Source organism: Pseudomyrmex gracilis, unplaced genomic scaffold (assembly GCF_002006095.1).
Source record: "Pseudomyrmex gracilis isolate BER0280 unplaced genomic scaffold, ASM200609v1 scaffold_74, whole genome shotgun sequence".
Taxonomy (NCBI): Eukaryota; Metazoa; Arthropoda; class Insecta; order Hymenoptera; family Formicidae; genus Pseudomyrmex; species Pseudomyrmex gracilis.
Window position 1 is genome coordinate 192,521 of NW_018020658.1, and position 15,663 is coordinate 208,183.

Genomic DNA, 15,663 nt, shown 5'->3' on the forward strand with positions numbered 1-15,663 from the left:
CGGCTTGTGATTGGCGACCATTTTGTAGATTTTCATGTAAGACGCCCGTTCTAGTAACTTTTGCTTTAGAACTAGGTGAGCGGCGCATAGGGTCACACCAGTTAAAGTTGGCAATCGTGATACGTATAGTGATTATTTACTAGTATTGTGAAAAAGTGCGCATCATATTTTTTGCTATTTACCGTTGACAGTTGAGGTAAGACGCTAAACTGAACAATTATAATTTAGTTGCATTATCAACGTTTTATCGTTGTTTGTTGCATGATGCGAAGAAGTACTTAAAGGTATTGGACAATGGCCGCACGTAGAAACGCTGAGAAACGCACTCTGAGACCTCGTACTAAAGTGGCAAAAGCGAGTGGATCCACTCAGAGACAACTTAGGCCGAGAAAAGTTGTTGATAAGAATCAAAACACAATAGAAGAAGCGTTTAAACGGTCTTCTAAAAATGCAAACCAGCGACAACGTCGCTCAAAAGAACAAAAAAGTACGCAGAAAACTGACGAAACTAACAAAAAATTACCTATATACAAAAATATAAGTCCTGAGAAGTCCTTGGAAGATCAAGACAGTGTTTACGAGTTTACATTTGATCCTAATGATACGCAGGAAAGGATTCCAAAGAAAAAGAGATTGAACGCAAAAAAACGGAAAAAGGGAGATACTAAAACACAGAAGAATGTTAAAAAGAATAAAAAAAAACGAATTGACACTCACATTGCGGAAGATAAAATTTCACCTTTGACAACACTTGCAAAGCAAACAGAAGAGCTAAGTATTAAGAATGTTGAAACAGAGAATATTAAAAAGGAGAAGAAAAAACAAATAGACATTCACACTGCAGAAGATAAAATCCCAACTGCGACAGAACTTGCGAATCAAACACAAGAGGTAAATATAGAAAAAGTTGAGACAGAAAATAGTGAAAAGAAAAAGAAAGAACAAGTAGACATTCACACTGCAGAAGATAGAATTTCATCTGTGACAGAACTTGCAGAGCCAACAAAAGATCTGACTGTAGAGAATGTTGAAACAGAAAGTACTGAAAAGGAAGGGAAAAAACAAATAGACATTCACGTTGCAGAAGATAAAACATTATCTGTGACAGAACGTGCAAAGCAACTGCAAGAGCTAAATACGAAGGATGTCGAAACAGAGAATACTAAAAAAGATATTAAACGAATAGATGCTGCAGAAGAGAAAACATCATTCGTCGCCACACCTGCAAAGCAAAATGAAAATCTAAGTACACCAAAAATTATATCCATTGAAAATGTAGATAACATGATAGTTAATAGAATATCCAGCACTGACTTTCGTTCTCCTCTTCGACCGAGAAACTTAGTTAACAATACAATTGTAAAACGCGGGGATGATTCGAATTATTTGTCTTTGACAAAATCTTTGTCGCCTATCTCGAACACAGCAAATGTTGCAAGCATCGACAGTCCGTGGCGACCTCCGACATTATCGATGTTTTCCCGAGCTAAATACTTCGTTCAAAGTACGCCGATAGTGCATTCCAATATAAATAAGAAATCATCTAAGGAGGGAAAAGAAAACAAACAAACGACAAAGAAGAGAGAGTTCGTGAAAAAAAACAAAGGAGCAATAAAACCAATCAAAACGCTTACGGAGCAAGAGAACCGAGAGAACAAGTTCTTAGAGACAGACAATGAGGATCTTCAGATAACGAACGGCGAAACAGTTGAGAAGCGAAAGGACGAACGTCTTGCGGAAAATAAAGAAGATAGCAAAATATCTGCGAAGGAAGAGAATAAACATCTTATAGACTATCTTAACTTTTCCGACACATTTGATGTTTTATCCGAATCAGAAAAACGATCAACCTTTGGGACTGAGATTCGTTTGTTCGAGGATGCCGAACCCACACGTTTTTCAGAGGTATGTATATTTTACACGTATGTATAAATTTTATTCAGCGTAATCGCAATCCATTCGTAATCACAATTGTGTGTTCATATTTAAATGCTACAGCCGCCCAAGCGTTTTTACAAGAGAAAACGTGGCGTGAAAGTCAGTTTTTTGGAAGAAAGCGACAGAGAAGAGGAAAATGCGAGAGAAAACAAACGAGAGACAAAAAAGAAGAGGAAGTATACGAAAGCGGACAAAGAGAATGAAAAAAGAATAAGCGATTGGATACAAAATGTTAACAGTTCGTTTGAAGAGATCGACAATTATGATTTGCTCGTAGAATAGTTCCTGCAAAAGCATTTTTTTTTTTTTTTTTTTTTTTTTTTTTTTTAAAGAAGCATTTTTTTATATATTTCACACCGTCATTTGAGGTATTCTGAAGGTTCTTTCTTAAAGATCACTAAATCCGTATTTAACTTTTATTATTTTTTTTTTTTTTTACGATGTATTTTAACTATTTAAAAGTATCTTATATTGTCGTAATTATTTAAAACAGCTTTTTATTCGTGTGATTTCGCACTGTTGTACATATGTATGTGGAAAGATATTTTATTACTCAAACTATTGTATGTGGAATGTAATTCTTGTCATACTTTTACTCTAGAAATCTTAGATTCTAAGAATGGTATTCGTAGTTATTTTTTTTAAAAGATCGTATCATTTATATGTATATGCGCATGCATATACGTATGAATTGTGCAGAATTGTGACGATGTTAGATAACATCGGACTACGAATACCAGCAGTACAACATAAGACATTGTTAAAGATTGGATAAGTTTATATATGCAACATAAAAATGAAAAACTATCCTAAGTATTATATAAATTGTTTATTCTTATAAAAATTTATGGTTTTTCACTTTACTGAAATACATTATCGTAATTATATATAGAAAAAAAAAAAAAAAAGGGGTATACACACAAACCACAGATTACAATAATATTACAGAATAACAATATTATCGATAATAATACAAATAAGAGATACAAAAATATTAATATTACAAAGTACACCTTCTTTTAAGAGTATTGATTAGTACAAACAGAAAAATCGCACGTATCTATAATTGTAGAAAGAATATATTACTATTTCTGACTTCGAGAGTATTTGCTCTTGTACAAATATGAGATTTTTTTAAATATTAAAGCGACTTTTTTTATATTGTACTTGGTTACCAACCATCGTCAGACGCATCAGATAGATCGGATACCTCAGGCAAGCCAAGGGACAGCAGATCGGTCTTCTTGTAATCGTCATTAAAGCATCTATCAAGTTTTGGAATTTCTAAAACAATGGGTGGTCTTGAATCTACAAAAAAAAATCGAGATGAACGTTGAACGTACGAGTACACTTGGTGTATATGTGAGAGAAAACTCGATACCTGACTTAAACTTAGTTTCTTCCGTTTCTCTGTACGGCATTATGTTTTCTTTTCCCTTCAAAAGAAGTTCTTTAAATTCATTTTCTGCCTCATCAATGTATCCATAATCTATAAAATCAAATTTTTTTTTAAATTAGTATTTTCATTTTAATTTTATTGTCGCTTTATCTACAAACACGACAGTGATCTACGTACCGAACTCGTGCTGATCGTCGTACCAATGCGCCAATTTTTCTGGATAAGGAAATTTCTTGGTGATACTTTTAGACAGCAATGGTGTCTTGAATTTGGTACTTGACATTGGTGTTGTCTTTGTACATTTACTATTTGTGATCTCTTCTTTCGACAGAGAATTATGTTCCTTTGGCTTGGACGATTGTGCAAGTAACTTCTGCCAACAAGAGCGGTATAAAATTTTTTTTTTTTTAATGACAAAAAAGTAAAAAAAAATTAATGCGCAACAAATTGTCACATTTTACCTTGGTCTCTTTTCCTGGAGATATTGGACATCCATTACTGTCTATTTGTGTTACTTTCAGCTTCTGACAGTCCTGATCCTTATTAGACAATATGTTTCTCTTTGCGCTGCTTGAATGCACACGTTGAGATACGTTCATGTCAGAATGGGATCGTAACGACAGTCCCTTTGGTTTGGCACTTTCCATGCCTCCTTTATTCGGTTTAAGCTCATTGTATGTTTTAGATCTTACAAGAGGATTTGTTAGTTGTTCTGCAGAGAAATTGAAAAATTGTGATTTTCGATAATTATTCAGAATCTCTCCCATGCTTTTGGAATATTGTCATATTAGAATAATACAAATATATTTTACTTACCTCTATCGGAATCACCAATCGTATCCAACAACTTGAATATGCTGGACATTTTGAAATTTGTTTTTTTTTCTCGCAATTCAGACTCTTCCGATTTTCTCGTCTCGTAGCTGTCACAGATCTATGCTATAATGTTTTTGTAATTTTTTTGTAATTGGCACGCTGTCATAATCTCTCTGGTTTCTTTGATGTTCGAAGATGTTTGAAAACAAGAGCAACCGTTTGAGCGAGGCAAGGATTTGTGTTTGTGTTCACAACGCGTTTGAGATCTCGAATGAAAAACAACGACCAATCGAATTCGCACAATTCAATTGACCAACCAACGCGATTGGTCAACGATTTCGAAGATCGTTGTACGGCTTAGATCTTGGCTGCAAAGTTGTTTACAGCTGTGCTGCGAGATTAGGTTTATGTTTGTTCTGACGAACTTTGTCAATACGCCGCGTAAACGCGATAGTACTCAGTGACAAACAGAATGGAATTGGATCAAAATGTCGCGCAAGGTCTTTTAACTCAAGGTGCCACGCTGGTCTTGCTGGATGTACCCGTGGGCACTGACGTTGGCATTGATCTCAAGTCCTGGAATACGGGAGATAATTTTAAGGGTATCAAGATGATCCCCCCGGGGGTTCATTTTGTGCATTACAGGTAATGCGAATGGCGATGATCTTTTATAAAAATGTCTCTTAAACACATACGTTACACAATTTTGTTTATTGAATAGCCACCGCTTTGTGTTCACAGTGCGGTGGATAAGTTTGGTGAGATGGCATCTAGAGTTAGTTTCTTCCATGATTTTAAGAAGTGCGAGATCTTGGTGAAAAAATGGGACAGCAAGGAAGAGACCGTCAGCTCAGAACGTAAGAAGACAAGTGGATTGTTAATAAATATTCGAGATACTTGCTTTTGTCATGTAATGTCAAATGTTCTATATGAGATCTTCAAACAACAGCTGTACCCGAAGAAACTGTTCAGAGATTGAAGGATAATATAAAAGAGCTGGACAGATATTTAGGACCGTATCCGTACGACATATGGGAACAGTGGAAGAAATTAACAAACAGAATCACCGAATCTGTTGTAGAGCGATGCTCACCACTGTGTGGGTGAGTAAAATTATTCTTCTTCTGATGTGATGTATCGGTGTATTGTAGAACTGGAGTATTAATCTCTATGCATTTATTGTTTTTTTTTTTAGATTTGTACAATCTGCCTTGGAATTGGAGCACTGTAGCGACGCCTCAAGACCACGCGGTGGAGAATCCAGCAGCAAGAAGAGAAAACCTGGTAGACGTACAGCGGAGAATAGAGAGGACACTTTGTTGCCGGATCTGAAGCCAAAACCTGGCACAGAACTCAGACTTACGGAGATACCGGACAAGCAGTATCCCGACAACGCAACTCCGAGCGAAATAACACAGCATTCCCTTGACACCAGTTACGCGCTGCATACCTTTGTGAAAAAATTGCGGGAGTAAGTTCGAAGATGTGTTTGAAAACTAAAAAGAAGGATGTTGTACAATCGATTGAGATTTAGTGCACGTGAGTGCGATAAAAAACAGATGTTTTTACGTACGTTTTTTTTAGGCCTGTTGAGATCATCGGAGAGATGCAATTGACATTCGTCTGCTTTCTGGCCGGCCAGAGTTTCGACGCTTTCGAGCAGTGGAAAGAACTGGTGTCGTTGATTTGCGGCGCGGACAAAGCCATTTCTCAGTATCATTCTATTTACACCGAGTTTTTAGAAGTTCTAGAAGTCGAGTTGTTGTACGTGCCGGAGGAGGTGCTGTGCGATATCGTGGCGAGTAATAATTTCGTATATCGCAATTTGTGCAAACTATTCGGCAACATCGAGTCGAACGCGGAGGTGGACGGCCGACTGAAGTCATACGCGAAACGTTTGCAAAAACGATTGACCACCAAGTTCCAGTGGGACTTTTCGAATTTACTCGAGGAAGCGGATGACGAAGCGCCTGTAATTGTCGATCTCGATGACACGAATGATTAAATTACAAAATCGAATGTACATATTCTGATTGTGTGACGCAACTTGTAAATAATAATAAATAAATCGTTAGAACTTTTTATATAACACGATATTTTACTGTGTTACTGATCTTATTGTTTTTCGATGTGTAAGTTTTTTCTTTACGTTTACAAAGTTTCACTAATACAATATATTACAATAAAAAGAGACGACTTTCGTATTGAAACCAAATAAAAAATAAAAAATTAAATCAAAAATAAGAATGAAAGTAAATCAAAGATGAAAATTAATGACAAAAAAAAAAAAAAAAATTAACTGTGTTTCCGCCCGGGATCGAACCGGGGACCTTCCGCGTGTTAGGCGGATGTGATAACCACTACACCACGGAAACACTTGATAACCGTGCTCTCTATTAAGTCACATCTATTGAAATCTGAATTTAAATCATAATACGTATCCATATCGCATAAATATTCTAAAGTAAATAAATATAATATTGATGAGGTTTCGCAAAAAATTCTTGCAATATAACAAATCGGATTTATTTGTTTTTACAAAGTGATATGTATATTCTGAAAATTTATTAAGTTTTACATTTTTATGAAAAGACACTTCAATGTAAAAAAATGCATAATGCACTAAAAGTTTATTTTCCACCTAGACAATTAACATTTTGTCATCTATATTTTGTTGTATTTTATTGTTTTCCTTGTGTAGCACGACGATGTCGCTAAAAATCACAACGTTAATGTCTGTAAGTTTATCTCAGTGACATACGTGATAAATAGGGAAAAAACAAACTGTCGAAAAATATCGAAACACTCACCAAAAGGCTGACCGTCGGTATCGATGCGGATTCAATTACATTTTTGTCTATCGATGTAATTTCAATATTCGGTGGTACTATGGGTGGTGTAACAGAATCAGTAGTAGTACGGAATCTCGAGTACTTGATAATAGGTCGTACTTGATATAGCCGGCATAAAAACTCATCAAACTATCATGTAAAAAATATTGTTATTATCTGATCGTTTGCAAAGTAAAATTTACGTTTATTTGTTTATAGATGTAGACTAACCGGGGGTAAAAAGAACGGATAAATTTCTACAATTGGTTTTGCTGAGATTGTCACAATTACGCAAAACATAAGCAAACCTATCGCCAATGTTTTCATCTTTTTCTGTAATCACATGTATAATATAAATTGTTATATAAAAGTAAAATTTATGTTGAAAGCAAAAAAAAAGAACAAAGCTGCCATGCTGTCAAGTAATATTTAAACATGTGTTCGAAAGTTTGTAAAATTATGCAAATTACAAAAAACTAAAAGCAATTGCAAAATTTATGAATTATCTAATCTAGTAATTATATTACTTATTAATTAATAGAAATAAAATTATTGTGTGATAACAAGAATTCTTCGTAATTCACAATTTGCACGAATTTACGCAACTTTTTTTTTTTCTAAATAAACGATTATCTTACTTCTTCAAACGAGCTCCTCCGTCAACGAAAGCACTCCCGAGATAATTTGAGAAAAAGTCGTTTTACTGTCGCCTTTTATACCATCGAAAACGTTTGATTTTTAACTTCTATTCGATAACTCTTCTCGTGACCCGTAATTGTTTTTTTTTTATATATGACTTTGCGTAACACTTGCCCTTTTGACTTTTCGACGCGGATGATACACGCAATATTTATGTATGTCATTTTTATGCGGAATATTTGGCAAGACGTACAATATACCGAAAATTTAGTCCAAGAGCGAATGTTCAGCGAATATTCCCCTAGCAACAATTTCTCGTGAACTTTTTACACGATATGAAAAAAATATTTTTTATAATAGATGACATGTACGAAATGTATCGGAACGCAAGCTCTGCTCGAACATCATTTTTTATTATGTGTTGAATAACAGCAGACATGACAATAAAAAAAAAAAAAAATAATAAAAAATCAAAAGACAAGATAATCTTCAATTATTTGGGCGCAGGAATGGCCGTTTCTTCGAGAGCTTGCTTCTCTCTGGACAGCAGATTGATTTTCTCGCCGTATTTCTCGCGAAGACTCTGAAACAGAGCGAGTTGAGTCTCGTACTCCTTCTTCAGATCGGCGTTGAGTCGCATCGCCGCGTCCATCTTGCTGATCATCGTGTTGTGCCGATCGCGTTCCTCGGTGATCTTCTTCGCCATACTGTCAACTTCGGTCTGCGCAATAAATGTATTTAAGAAATGTGAGGTCCGCAATACTGTCATCAATAAATTGCGCGCCAATTATACTGCGCATTTTGTGTCAATTAATTATTTGATTTAATATTCGACTTATACATCTAAGTCGCAAGTTATCAATATATTTCAAAAGTGTAAATTCTCGAATATAGTTACGTACTTGTAACTGTTTGACCTCCACATTGCGAATCTCCAGCAGATCTCGCGTGATCGACACCACTTCCTTCAACGAGGTTACCTGATTGTTAAGAGCGTTGATCTGATTCTCCTGATTCGCGACCATCCGATTTCGTTCCTCGTACATCAACGCGGTCTGCGCCAGCTGGCCGCGCAGCTGTTCCACCGATTGTTGCAGCGCATTCTCGTTGACACCCTCACGACTCGTCATCGCGTCGCAGGACGTCTGCAAAGCGGCCAGCTTCGTTTCCGCCTCATCCAATTTCTTTCGATAAGTGTCGCACTCCTTCGTTCTCTCCTGTTGTTTATAAGAAATCGAAAATTATTTACAATCAAATATTTGTGTCCATATGTGCCAGAACTTTTTTTTTTCCCGGAATGATGTAAGCGTTGGAAGATGACTTGGGAAATGACGCGATAAGGAAAGTTTTTTAAGTAAAAACGCAAGGATTTTAACTTCGTTACGTGGAGACGATTCATTTCTCACTGGACAATCCAGGTTTTCGAAACGTTTTCTCACCCGCACTTCTGCCTGCAAACCGGATATGTACGTTTCGTTGTCTCCTGCGTTCTGTCTACACTGGATATACACAAATACAAAAGTAATTTGTGATTAATATGATAAATATTAAATTTCAAACAATAACACAAAAAAAATCCGTCGATCAAATTTATTTGTCGTTTCTTCTTTACCTTGTCTTCGCTCGTTATCTGTGGCGCTTCTTCGGGAGCAACTGTGTTCTCGACTTCCTCCGCGGGCCGGCTATTTGTCGCCGAATTCTCAGCTGCTGACATCGGCGTTGCCGCAATTTCTTCTGTAGACGCATCTTTTTCCGATGCCGCATCGTCGGCGCATTTTGTTTCGACGGCCAGTTGTGAGATCGCGGCGGTTTCAAGACAGTCGGTCTTTTTGGACGCGTCTCCGTCGGACGTAGAAACCGATTTGTTCGTTTCGGACATCTCTCTTTCTTCCCGCAGAGACGATGAGAAACTGATGAGAAAAACAAACAAAAGAATGCAAGAAACGGCCGTTAACTTTCCGACACACGTTGTCGTTTTCGCGTTTGACGTTAGAAGTTCTCTTTATATTCGGAAGAAATAAGACGCGTGTTATACAACTTATTGTTATACGAAGTGTGTCAACAAATCTTCCCGAGAGAACGTGTATCTTGCTCGGAACTAACTTACGCCCTACTGTTAACCGGAACGAGCGAACATCACCGACTAAGCATACGCGTGAAGTATTTTTGGCTGTTCACTATTCGTTCTATTTTCAGCCGTGTCTCACTATTGCAGTTCAATATTTTAAACACGGATTTCTCTCATGTGTCGCGACAACACTTGAAACAATCATTTTTATAGAAAAATTGTTATTTTTTTATACTTCTCACTTGAGAAAGTTTTTTTTACCGTAACATGCAATTTACTAGAAAAAAAAATTAAATCAAGGAGAGAGAAATAAGGAGCCAAAACCAACATGAGATATTTGTGCGCAGCCCTGAAGGGAATAATTCGTACATCAACATATTTTTGTTTATGTCCATGTGTGTGAGTAACGTTCGACTTGCTGATTTCGACCGTAACTCGATTCGTGTACAAAAGACGCGGGTGAAAACAAATCTCAGAATACATTTATGTACAAATTATCGTGTTTTTTCTTTTATTTATACAAATACAACAAATCACACACCGCATGTTTAAATCACACTTAATTCGCAACCTTTCTTTCTGTTCTTTAAGTGCGCCTCAACTATCTTCAATAGCTGCGGCCTCTGCAAATGAGTGTAAGCAATGGACAGCATGTTCAAAGCTCTGCTCTGAACGTGAACGCCACCGTTCGAGAAGAGATCGTGTCCCAGCTCCAAACAAGTACCGAAGTCGCACTCGTCCGCGGCTATTGTTGCCAATCTCATGATTTCGTCGAGCTTCGCCATCGATGACTTCCTCTCATCCGGAGTATCCGCTTCCTCTATCTTTTTCAATATCTTTTGCATATCGCCTGCGAAAAATTTCACAAGTTAAATTGTTCACTGGATGAATATTTGAACAAGTTCTAAAATTCGCGATCCAAGATATAAAAAAATAACAATTTGCTAAACATTCTATTCTTACTGTCCGTCGCTGCCAAATCTCTGTAACCCATCTGAGTCTTCTTGTCATAAGGTACCACAATACCCGCTCTGTGAAAGGTGCGCGCAACAACTCGCTTTTCTCTCAATTTCATGTTCACCGTGTTTTTCTCTAGAGTTATATCATGCTGCTTCGCGTACCTTTTTAACTGAGAATGCAAATGCGTTATGCTGGTTTTCTTAAAAGGATTGGCAGATTTCAATTTGTCTTGTAAGTAAGAACTGTAATTGAGACACAAATAACAAAGGAATTCAGTGCGCAAGACATGTACAATTTGTCAAGTGTTTGTTTTCTATTTACTAACTCGACAGCGCCAAATATATTTTCTGCAACAGGTTCGAACACGCAGTTCACATCCGCTCGATTCTTTGCTACAAATACTGGTTTTTCAGTGACATCATCTCTCCAGTAACCAAAATGCAGTCCATCTTTATCATCGCTCTTCAAAATTGTCTAAAAACATTTTTATGTTGATATTCTATTTATATAAAAGTCATTTATATTTTAAAATTTATGAATTATATTACCTGAAACTCCGGCGGATCGTAATAATATCTCCAATGCGTTAAATACTTCTCTTTGTTATCTTCACAACTTATCTTATTTCCCAACACATCGTACGGGCCGACAAGTCTCAACTGAACGGATTTAAATGCCGCGAGAGGATTATTGTTTGATATACTTTTGCAAAACTCATAAAAATCGAAGAAATCTTTCGGCATCTCGACCAAAAATAGATTCGCAATTTTTTGAGCAACAGTCAATGATGATACATCCTCAATTTTGTTGGTTTTGTTTGAATCGGATGAGGAACCACACTGATTCGATGATGTTTCCGCAGTTGCCGTGTCCTCATCTGTTACTTTCGCTTCTTCATTCAACTTTTCATTATCTTTATCTTCATTTTCTGCAGTTGGCAGATCCTCATCTGTCACTTCCTTCGCCTGTTCGCCTACCTGTTTCTTACTTATATCTTCATCATTTTTTGCCGTTGCTGTATCCTTGTGTGCTACTTCTACTTTTTCGTCCAACTTTTTATTATTATCTTTATCCTCATTCTTATTAGTGTTCTTACGATTCTGAAAAATACTGTACAAGGTTCTTGTGGAAGACTCTTGTTTCTTCTGAAATTTTCTTTGCGGACTTTCCGAACGCGCTTCTTTCTTCTTGCCGTCTTTAACAAAAGCTTTTCGCTTTGCACCAGTAATTATCTTTTCGGAATTTTGTTTCATCTACATAATTCGAAACGTCAATGATATGTATTAATACAACTAACATATATATATATATATTAGTAAACAAATCTCAATTCTGTAAATATGTGTTTTTATTTATCGAAACTAAATTTAACCTTTTCTCTTTTTGGTGGGTGTTTGTACTTGCTGTGGTGTTGCGGATTTTTTTGATAACATTTTATGCCGTATTGACATGGGGTTCGTGGATCGTTTTTGTACGCCCGCAATTCAGCATCCTTATTGTCGTCTGACATTTTATAAATAATTAAATATATAATTCTATTCTTTCAATTTACATTTCTTTGTGCGATTCTGTCTAGACACTAGGCACGTTATGGAGGTTATGTTTCTTTGTTGCATATATATATGTATACAGTACAGATACAATGACAGATCGTCTCCGCCAGTCGGTATATTCTCTATCTCGAATACATACGTACCCATACATAAGTCGACGTGACATCGCAGTTCCACGTGCAACTTGAAAAATAAATTCTACTTAACCACAGTTGATCTTTATTATTTTTTTATATATATAACATTTTTTAACAAATTATATAATTTTATACTATAGTTTACGTATAATATATGTGTATATATAGTATGTCTGTGTGTATGTAAATAAACTTATAAAGAATTAATAATACACGGACAAATATAATTGCAGTATTATAAAAAAAATAAAAAAAAAAAAAAAAAACAAACTATAATTGGATTTATCTAATTGGAATATAAGTATTGTTCGCCATGCATACAAAGTTTTGAATAAACTGGCAGTAAATTTTGAATATAATGTGTATTCCTTCTTTCTCTCATTGTTTTTCTTTCCGATATATTGATGTATACATGTGTAAACTAAACTTTTTTTTTAATCGAGAAAGCTCGATAATTTTCTGTTCTTCAGTACAAATACGCCACATCATCATCATCATCATCATCGAACAACATGTCCCGATGAAAAACAAAGGGCGGTAAAATTCATTATCGGATCTTGCGTTTAAGATTGTCTTTCGCATATATGCGCACGCAAAGAAGGATAAGTTTCAGAGAAACGACAATGAATACCGCCCAAAAAGACGTTGCTTCTCTCACATTCAAGAAGAACGAGAGATCTCAAGACCTTATTATCGTAATAAAATCTGTTATTATTGTTTTTTTTTCTTTTCTTTTAACAGGAGGTATGTTTACGCTACCGCTCGTGCTTCCGGCAGGAAGCTCTCCCAGTACTTGATAAGTTGATTCTGATGTTGCAGCATCGATTCCAGATAATCGATCAGTTGCTTCTTAAAATCTTGCACCCGGACCAACTCGAAACGCTCGACTTCTTCCTTTATCATCTTCGAGATATTGTCAAACTCCTCCTGACCTCTGTTCACCTTCGCTTCCCATTCTATGACCTCGGTGGCCGCTTGCGAGGTCTTGTCCGTTCGACCGGACTGTTCGAGTCGCGCTTTCTGTTCGCGTTTTTTGTTCAGCATCAGCTGGGCGTGCTGCCAATTCTGAAAGACTTTCACCCTCTCGTGGAAAACATCCTGCAAAACAATTATTACGGCACACTATTGCAAAATAAAAAACAAAAAACAAACAAACTATAATCGTGAACACAAACTTTAATTGCTCCGATAAGCGCGACGTAATCTCTCAACATTTCTCCAAATTGATAAAGATCACTGTTGCTTTGTGTTCTTCTGATAACCTCCACTTTTTCCAAAGTTTCGGCCAATTGCGCGAGCGCACGACCGAGAGACGCTCCCGGTTCGCCGTGACCGAGAACGGCGATTGATTTCGCGGTGGCACCAGTGAAATTCGCCAATTCCTTTCTCTGAATCGTCAGACAATCAACAGCGGAATGCAAAGAGCGTAACTGAATATCGAGAGAATCTATTTGCGACGTCTTTTCTTCAAACCACTGCGCGTAAACAAATAAATAAACAGACATATAAATTTACATATGCAATAAAAAAAACAACAAAACTTGTTTTCGTGAAGATCTCTCACCATATCGCTTTCATCCATTTTGTACGTTATCTTGTTAACCGTTTCTCCAACTTTGTTGAAAAGTCGCATTACTCCTTTGCCACTTAATGCGGACGTATTAGTGGCCTTGGGCAATTCTATGTCTAAAACAAGAGAAAAAATCACAGACAGTAATAGAAAACAACTCGATCTACCAATTGCTATACTTACCGGCTTCTAAAAATTCTCTGAAATCGGGATCGATACTCAAAACCGGATGCGTAGCCGTTCTGTTCAAATATCTCTCGAGAGCCGCTCTACGTCGTTCAATGAAATCCGATGTAGAACCCGAATTCTGCTCTTGATTTTTATCTCCGGACATTTTCATTTTTGTTGTTCCTATTGACGTAATTCATACGAGATTCCGGTATAATAATTTTTCCATCTCCGCGAGACATGCCTTGTATGAGAAATTTATATAAAATGTTCTTTTTTTTTTTTTTTTTTTTTTACCAATAACATTTTTCTCAGGAGCTGGTGGAATTATCCTGCCGTTTCTAAGATATTTCTCCGTCAACTTGTCGTGAAGACCTAGAAAATCGCTAAAGCGCCTCATTACGCTGAAGTGTCTCTTCTTAAAAATGAGCATGTTCGTTTGGGTCTCGACTTTGTACGCGACGTAGGCGGCCATTCCGTCACCAATCTTTTGAGGCGAGGTCACCGTGATCTTCAGAAAAACTTCAGACGCATCCCCAGGAACCTGCGTGTGTGCACACACGTGTAAACAACATAAAATTTGTGATCCGCAATTGTGTGTCTCAAATATATACCTCTTCCAGAGATCGTGAATGAATAACATTTGTAGATAGCGTATCCGCGTTGTCGTTAATTGGAACGTCATGAAGATCGCCGATATCCGAGCTCATGGGTCCCAACGGGGAGCTCAACGGGCCCGGAGCCGGACTGGACACGGTGGAGAACGAATTCTCATCTGGCATGTCTCGCAAAGACAATTTTGGCAATTCCGCCTGGATCTTGGATATTCCATTGTACGGCGAAGTGTCCTCCAATTGGCTCTGATCCTGCGTGATTACATACAAAATTTTATTTATTTATTTGCAAACTCTCGTTTGAAAATTTACATAAATTACGAACTCTTTCTACCGGTAATACAATACGCTCTCTCGTTGTTATCACATGGTGTGATGTCAAGTAGAGGTGCATGCTGAAAGAGGGGAAGATGAGGGGGAGGGAGGAGGTTATCACTTGCATAGGAAGAGAAACGTATTTCGATCGATCGGATCGAAAGTTTAATGAAGAATCTCGACGATCTTTGACGCTAGATAGACGCGGAAGAACATGCTTCGGGCTGATTATCGCGTATTTATCGCCAAATAAACATAAAACTATCGCATCGCATGTTTGATCAAAGTACGTGTTCGTCGAGGTTACAATTATTATTATTTATTTTTTTTTCTAACCGCTTTAACACCTGACATAGAGTACACTTGACGCAATACCTGCACCGCGGAGGCAAAGATATCCTCATCGTCGTCCTCCAGATCCAATTTGGTTTCGTTCGTGTCGAAGAGCGGCGGTGACTCTGTCATATCGGCCATTTTAACGATTCTGTCAAAGCAAGCACGACGACGATTGTGCGGATCGGCCCCCCTTGCGATTATCGTACACGTTGCGATTGTACCTACCGGACGAAAATAATACCGGACGAGATCGCGTCGGACGATTCGTCGGGTTTTCGTCCGCGCCGAATGATGGCGCGCCGAGCGCTTCGATATTTCG

At 37.2% G+C, this 15,663-nt stretch overlaps 6 protein-coding genes and 1 non-coding gene across 10 annotated transcripts; 2 read left to right on the plus strand and 5 right to left on the minus strand.

Moving 5' to 3' along the window:
• The first annotated feature begins 134 nt into the window (after positions 1 to 134).
• LOC109854835 (titin homolog) lies at positions 135 to 2,264 on the plus strand. 2 transcript variants are annotated; one of them, XM_020428346.1, is made up of 3 exons: positions 135 to 196; positions 273 to 1,905; positions 1,999 to 2,264. In XM_020428346.1, the coding sequence occupies exons 2-3, from the start codon at positions 295 to 297 to the stop codon at positions 2,218 to 2,220; spliced, it is 1,833 nt and encodes a 610-aa protein (XP_020283935.1). In that variant the 5' UTR covers positions 135 to 196; positions 273 to 294; the 3' UTR covers positions 2,221 to 2,264. The 2 variants fall into 2 exon arrangements, with proteins under 2 accessions (XP_020283935.1, XP_020283934.1); XM_020428345.1 differs by having other exon boundaries at positions 156 to 1,905.
• A 483-nt stretch (positions 2,265 to 2,747) lies between these two features.
• On the minus strand, positions 2,748 to 4,322 carry LOC109854838. Of its 2 annotated transcripts, none has more exons than XM_020428349.1 (6): positions 4,154 to 4,322; positions 3,799 to 4,049; positions 3,515 to 3,707; positions 3,320 to 3,427; positions 3,118 to 3,246; positions 2,748 to 2,998 (listed from the first exon to the last, which is right to left on the minus strand). In XM_020428349.1, the coding sequence occupies exons 1-6, from the start codon at positions 4,200 to 4,202 to the stop codon at positions 2,958 to 2,960; spliced, it is 771 nt and encodes a 256-aa protein (XP_020283938.1). In that variant the 5' UTR covers positions 4,203 to 4,322; the 3' UTR covers positions 2,748 to 2,957. The 2 variants fall into 2 exon arrangements, with proteins under 2 accessions (XP_020283938.1, XP_020283937.1); XM_020428348.1 differs by having other exon boundaries at positions 3,515 to 3,710.
• A 5-nt stretch (positions 4,323 to 4,327) lies between these two features.
• Positions 4,328 to 6,247, plus strand: LOC109854837 (protein AAR2 homolog). Its single transcript, XM_020428347.1, has 5 exons — positions 4,328 to 4,798; positions 4,895 to 5,010; positions 5,103 to 5,256; positions 5,349 to 5,624; positions 5,738 to 6,247. Exons 1-5 carry the CDS (start codon positions 4,626 to 4,628, stop codon positions 6,156 to 6,158), a joined length of 1,140 nt encoding a protein of 379 aa, XP_020283936.1. The 5' UTR covers positions 4,328 to 4,625; the 3' UTR covers positions 6,159 to 6,247.
• A 208-nt stretch (positions 6,248 to 6,455) lies between these two features.
• Trnav-aac lies at positions 6,456 to 6,528 on the minus strand. Its single transcript has one exon. It is a non-coding gene; the product is annotated as a tRNA-Val (tRNA).
• A 226-nt stretch (positions 6,529 to 6,754) lies between these two features.
• LOC109854858 lies at positions 6,755 to 9,775 on the minus strand. 2 transcript variants are annotated; one of them, XM_020428407.1, is made up of 8 exons: positions 9,731 to 9,771; positions 9,236 to 9,533; positions 9,000 to 9,122; positions 8,526 to 8,840; positions 7,623 to 8,344; positions 7,216 to 7,317; positions 6,964 to 7,134; positions 6,755 to 6,867 (listed from the first exon to the last, which is right to left on the minus strand). In XM_020428407.1, the coding sequence occupies exons 2-5, from the start codon at positions 9,500 to 9,502 to the stop codon at positions 8,117 to 8,119; spliced, it is 933 nt and encodes a 310-aa protein (XP_020283996.1). In that variant the 5' UTR covers positions 9,503 to 9,533; positions 9,731 to 9,771; the 3' UTR covers positions 6,755 to 6,867; positions 6,964 to 7,134; positions 7,216 to 7,317; positions 7,623 to 8,116. The 2 variants fall into 2 exon arrangements, with proteins under 2 accessions (XP_020283996.1, XP_020283997.1); XM_020428408.1 differs by having other exon boundaries at positions 9,063 to 9,122; positions 9,236 to 9,775.
• Positions 9,776 to 10,185: 410 nt separating this feature from the next.
• Positions 10,186 to 12,448, minus strand: LOC109854857 (histone PARylation factor 1). Its single transcript, XM_020428406.1, has 5 exons — positions 12,024 to 12,448; positions 11,200 to 11,904; positions 10,977 to 11,125; positions 10,655 to 10,893; positions 10,186 to 10,541 (listed from the first exon to the last, which is right to left on the minus strand). The coding sequence occupies exons 1-5, from the start codon at positions 12,159 to 12,161 to the stop codon at positions 10,240 to 10,242; spliced, it is 1,533 nt and encodes a 510-aa protein (XP_020283995.1). The 5' UTR covers positions 12,162 to 12,448; the 3' UTR covers positions 10,186 to 10,239.
• A 355-nt stretch (positions 12,449 to 12,803) lies between these two features.
• Positions 12,804 to 15,544, minus strand: LOC109854804 (sorting nexin-2). Its single transcript, XM_020428271.1, has 7 exons — positions 15,384 to 15,544; positions 14,694 to 14,945; positions 14,377 to 14,623; positions 14,095 to 14,262; positions 13,906 to 14,027; positions 13,517 to 13,816; positions 12,804 to 13,439 (listed from the first exon to the last, which is right to left on the minus strand). Exons 1-7 carry the CDS (start codon positions 15,480 to 15,482, stop codon positions 13,092 to 13,094), a joined length of 1,536 nt encoding a protein of 511 aa, XP_020283860.1. The 5' UTR covers positions 15,483 to 15,544; the 3' UTR covers positions 12,804 to 13,091.
• Positions 15,545 to 15,663: the final 119 nt, after the last annotated feature.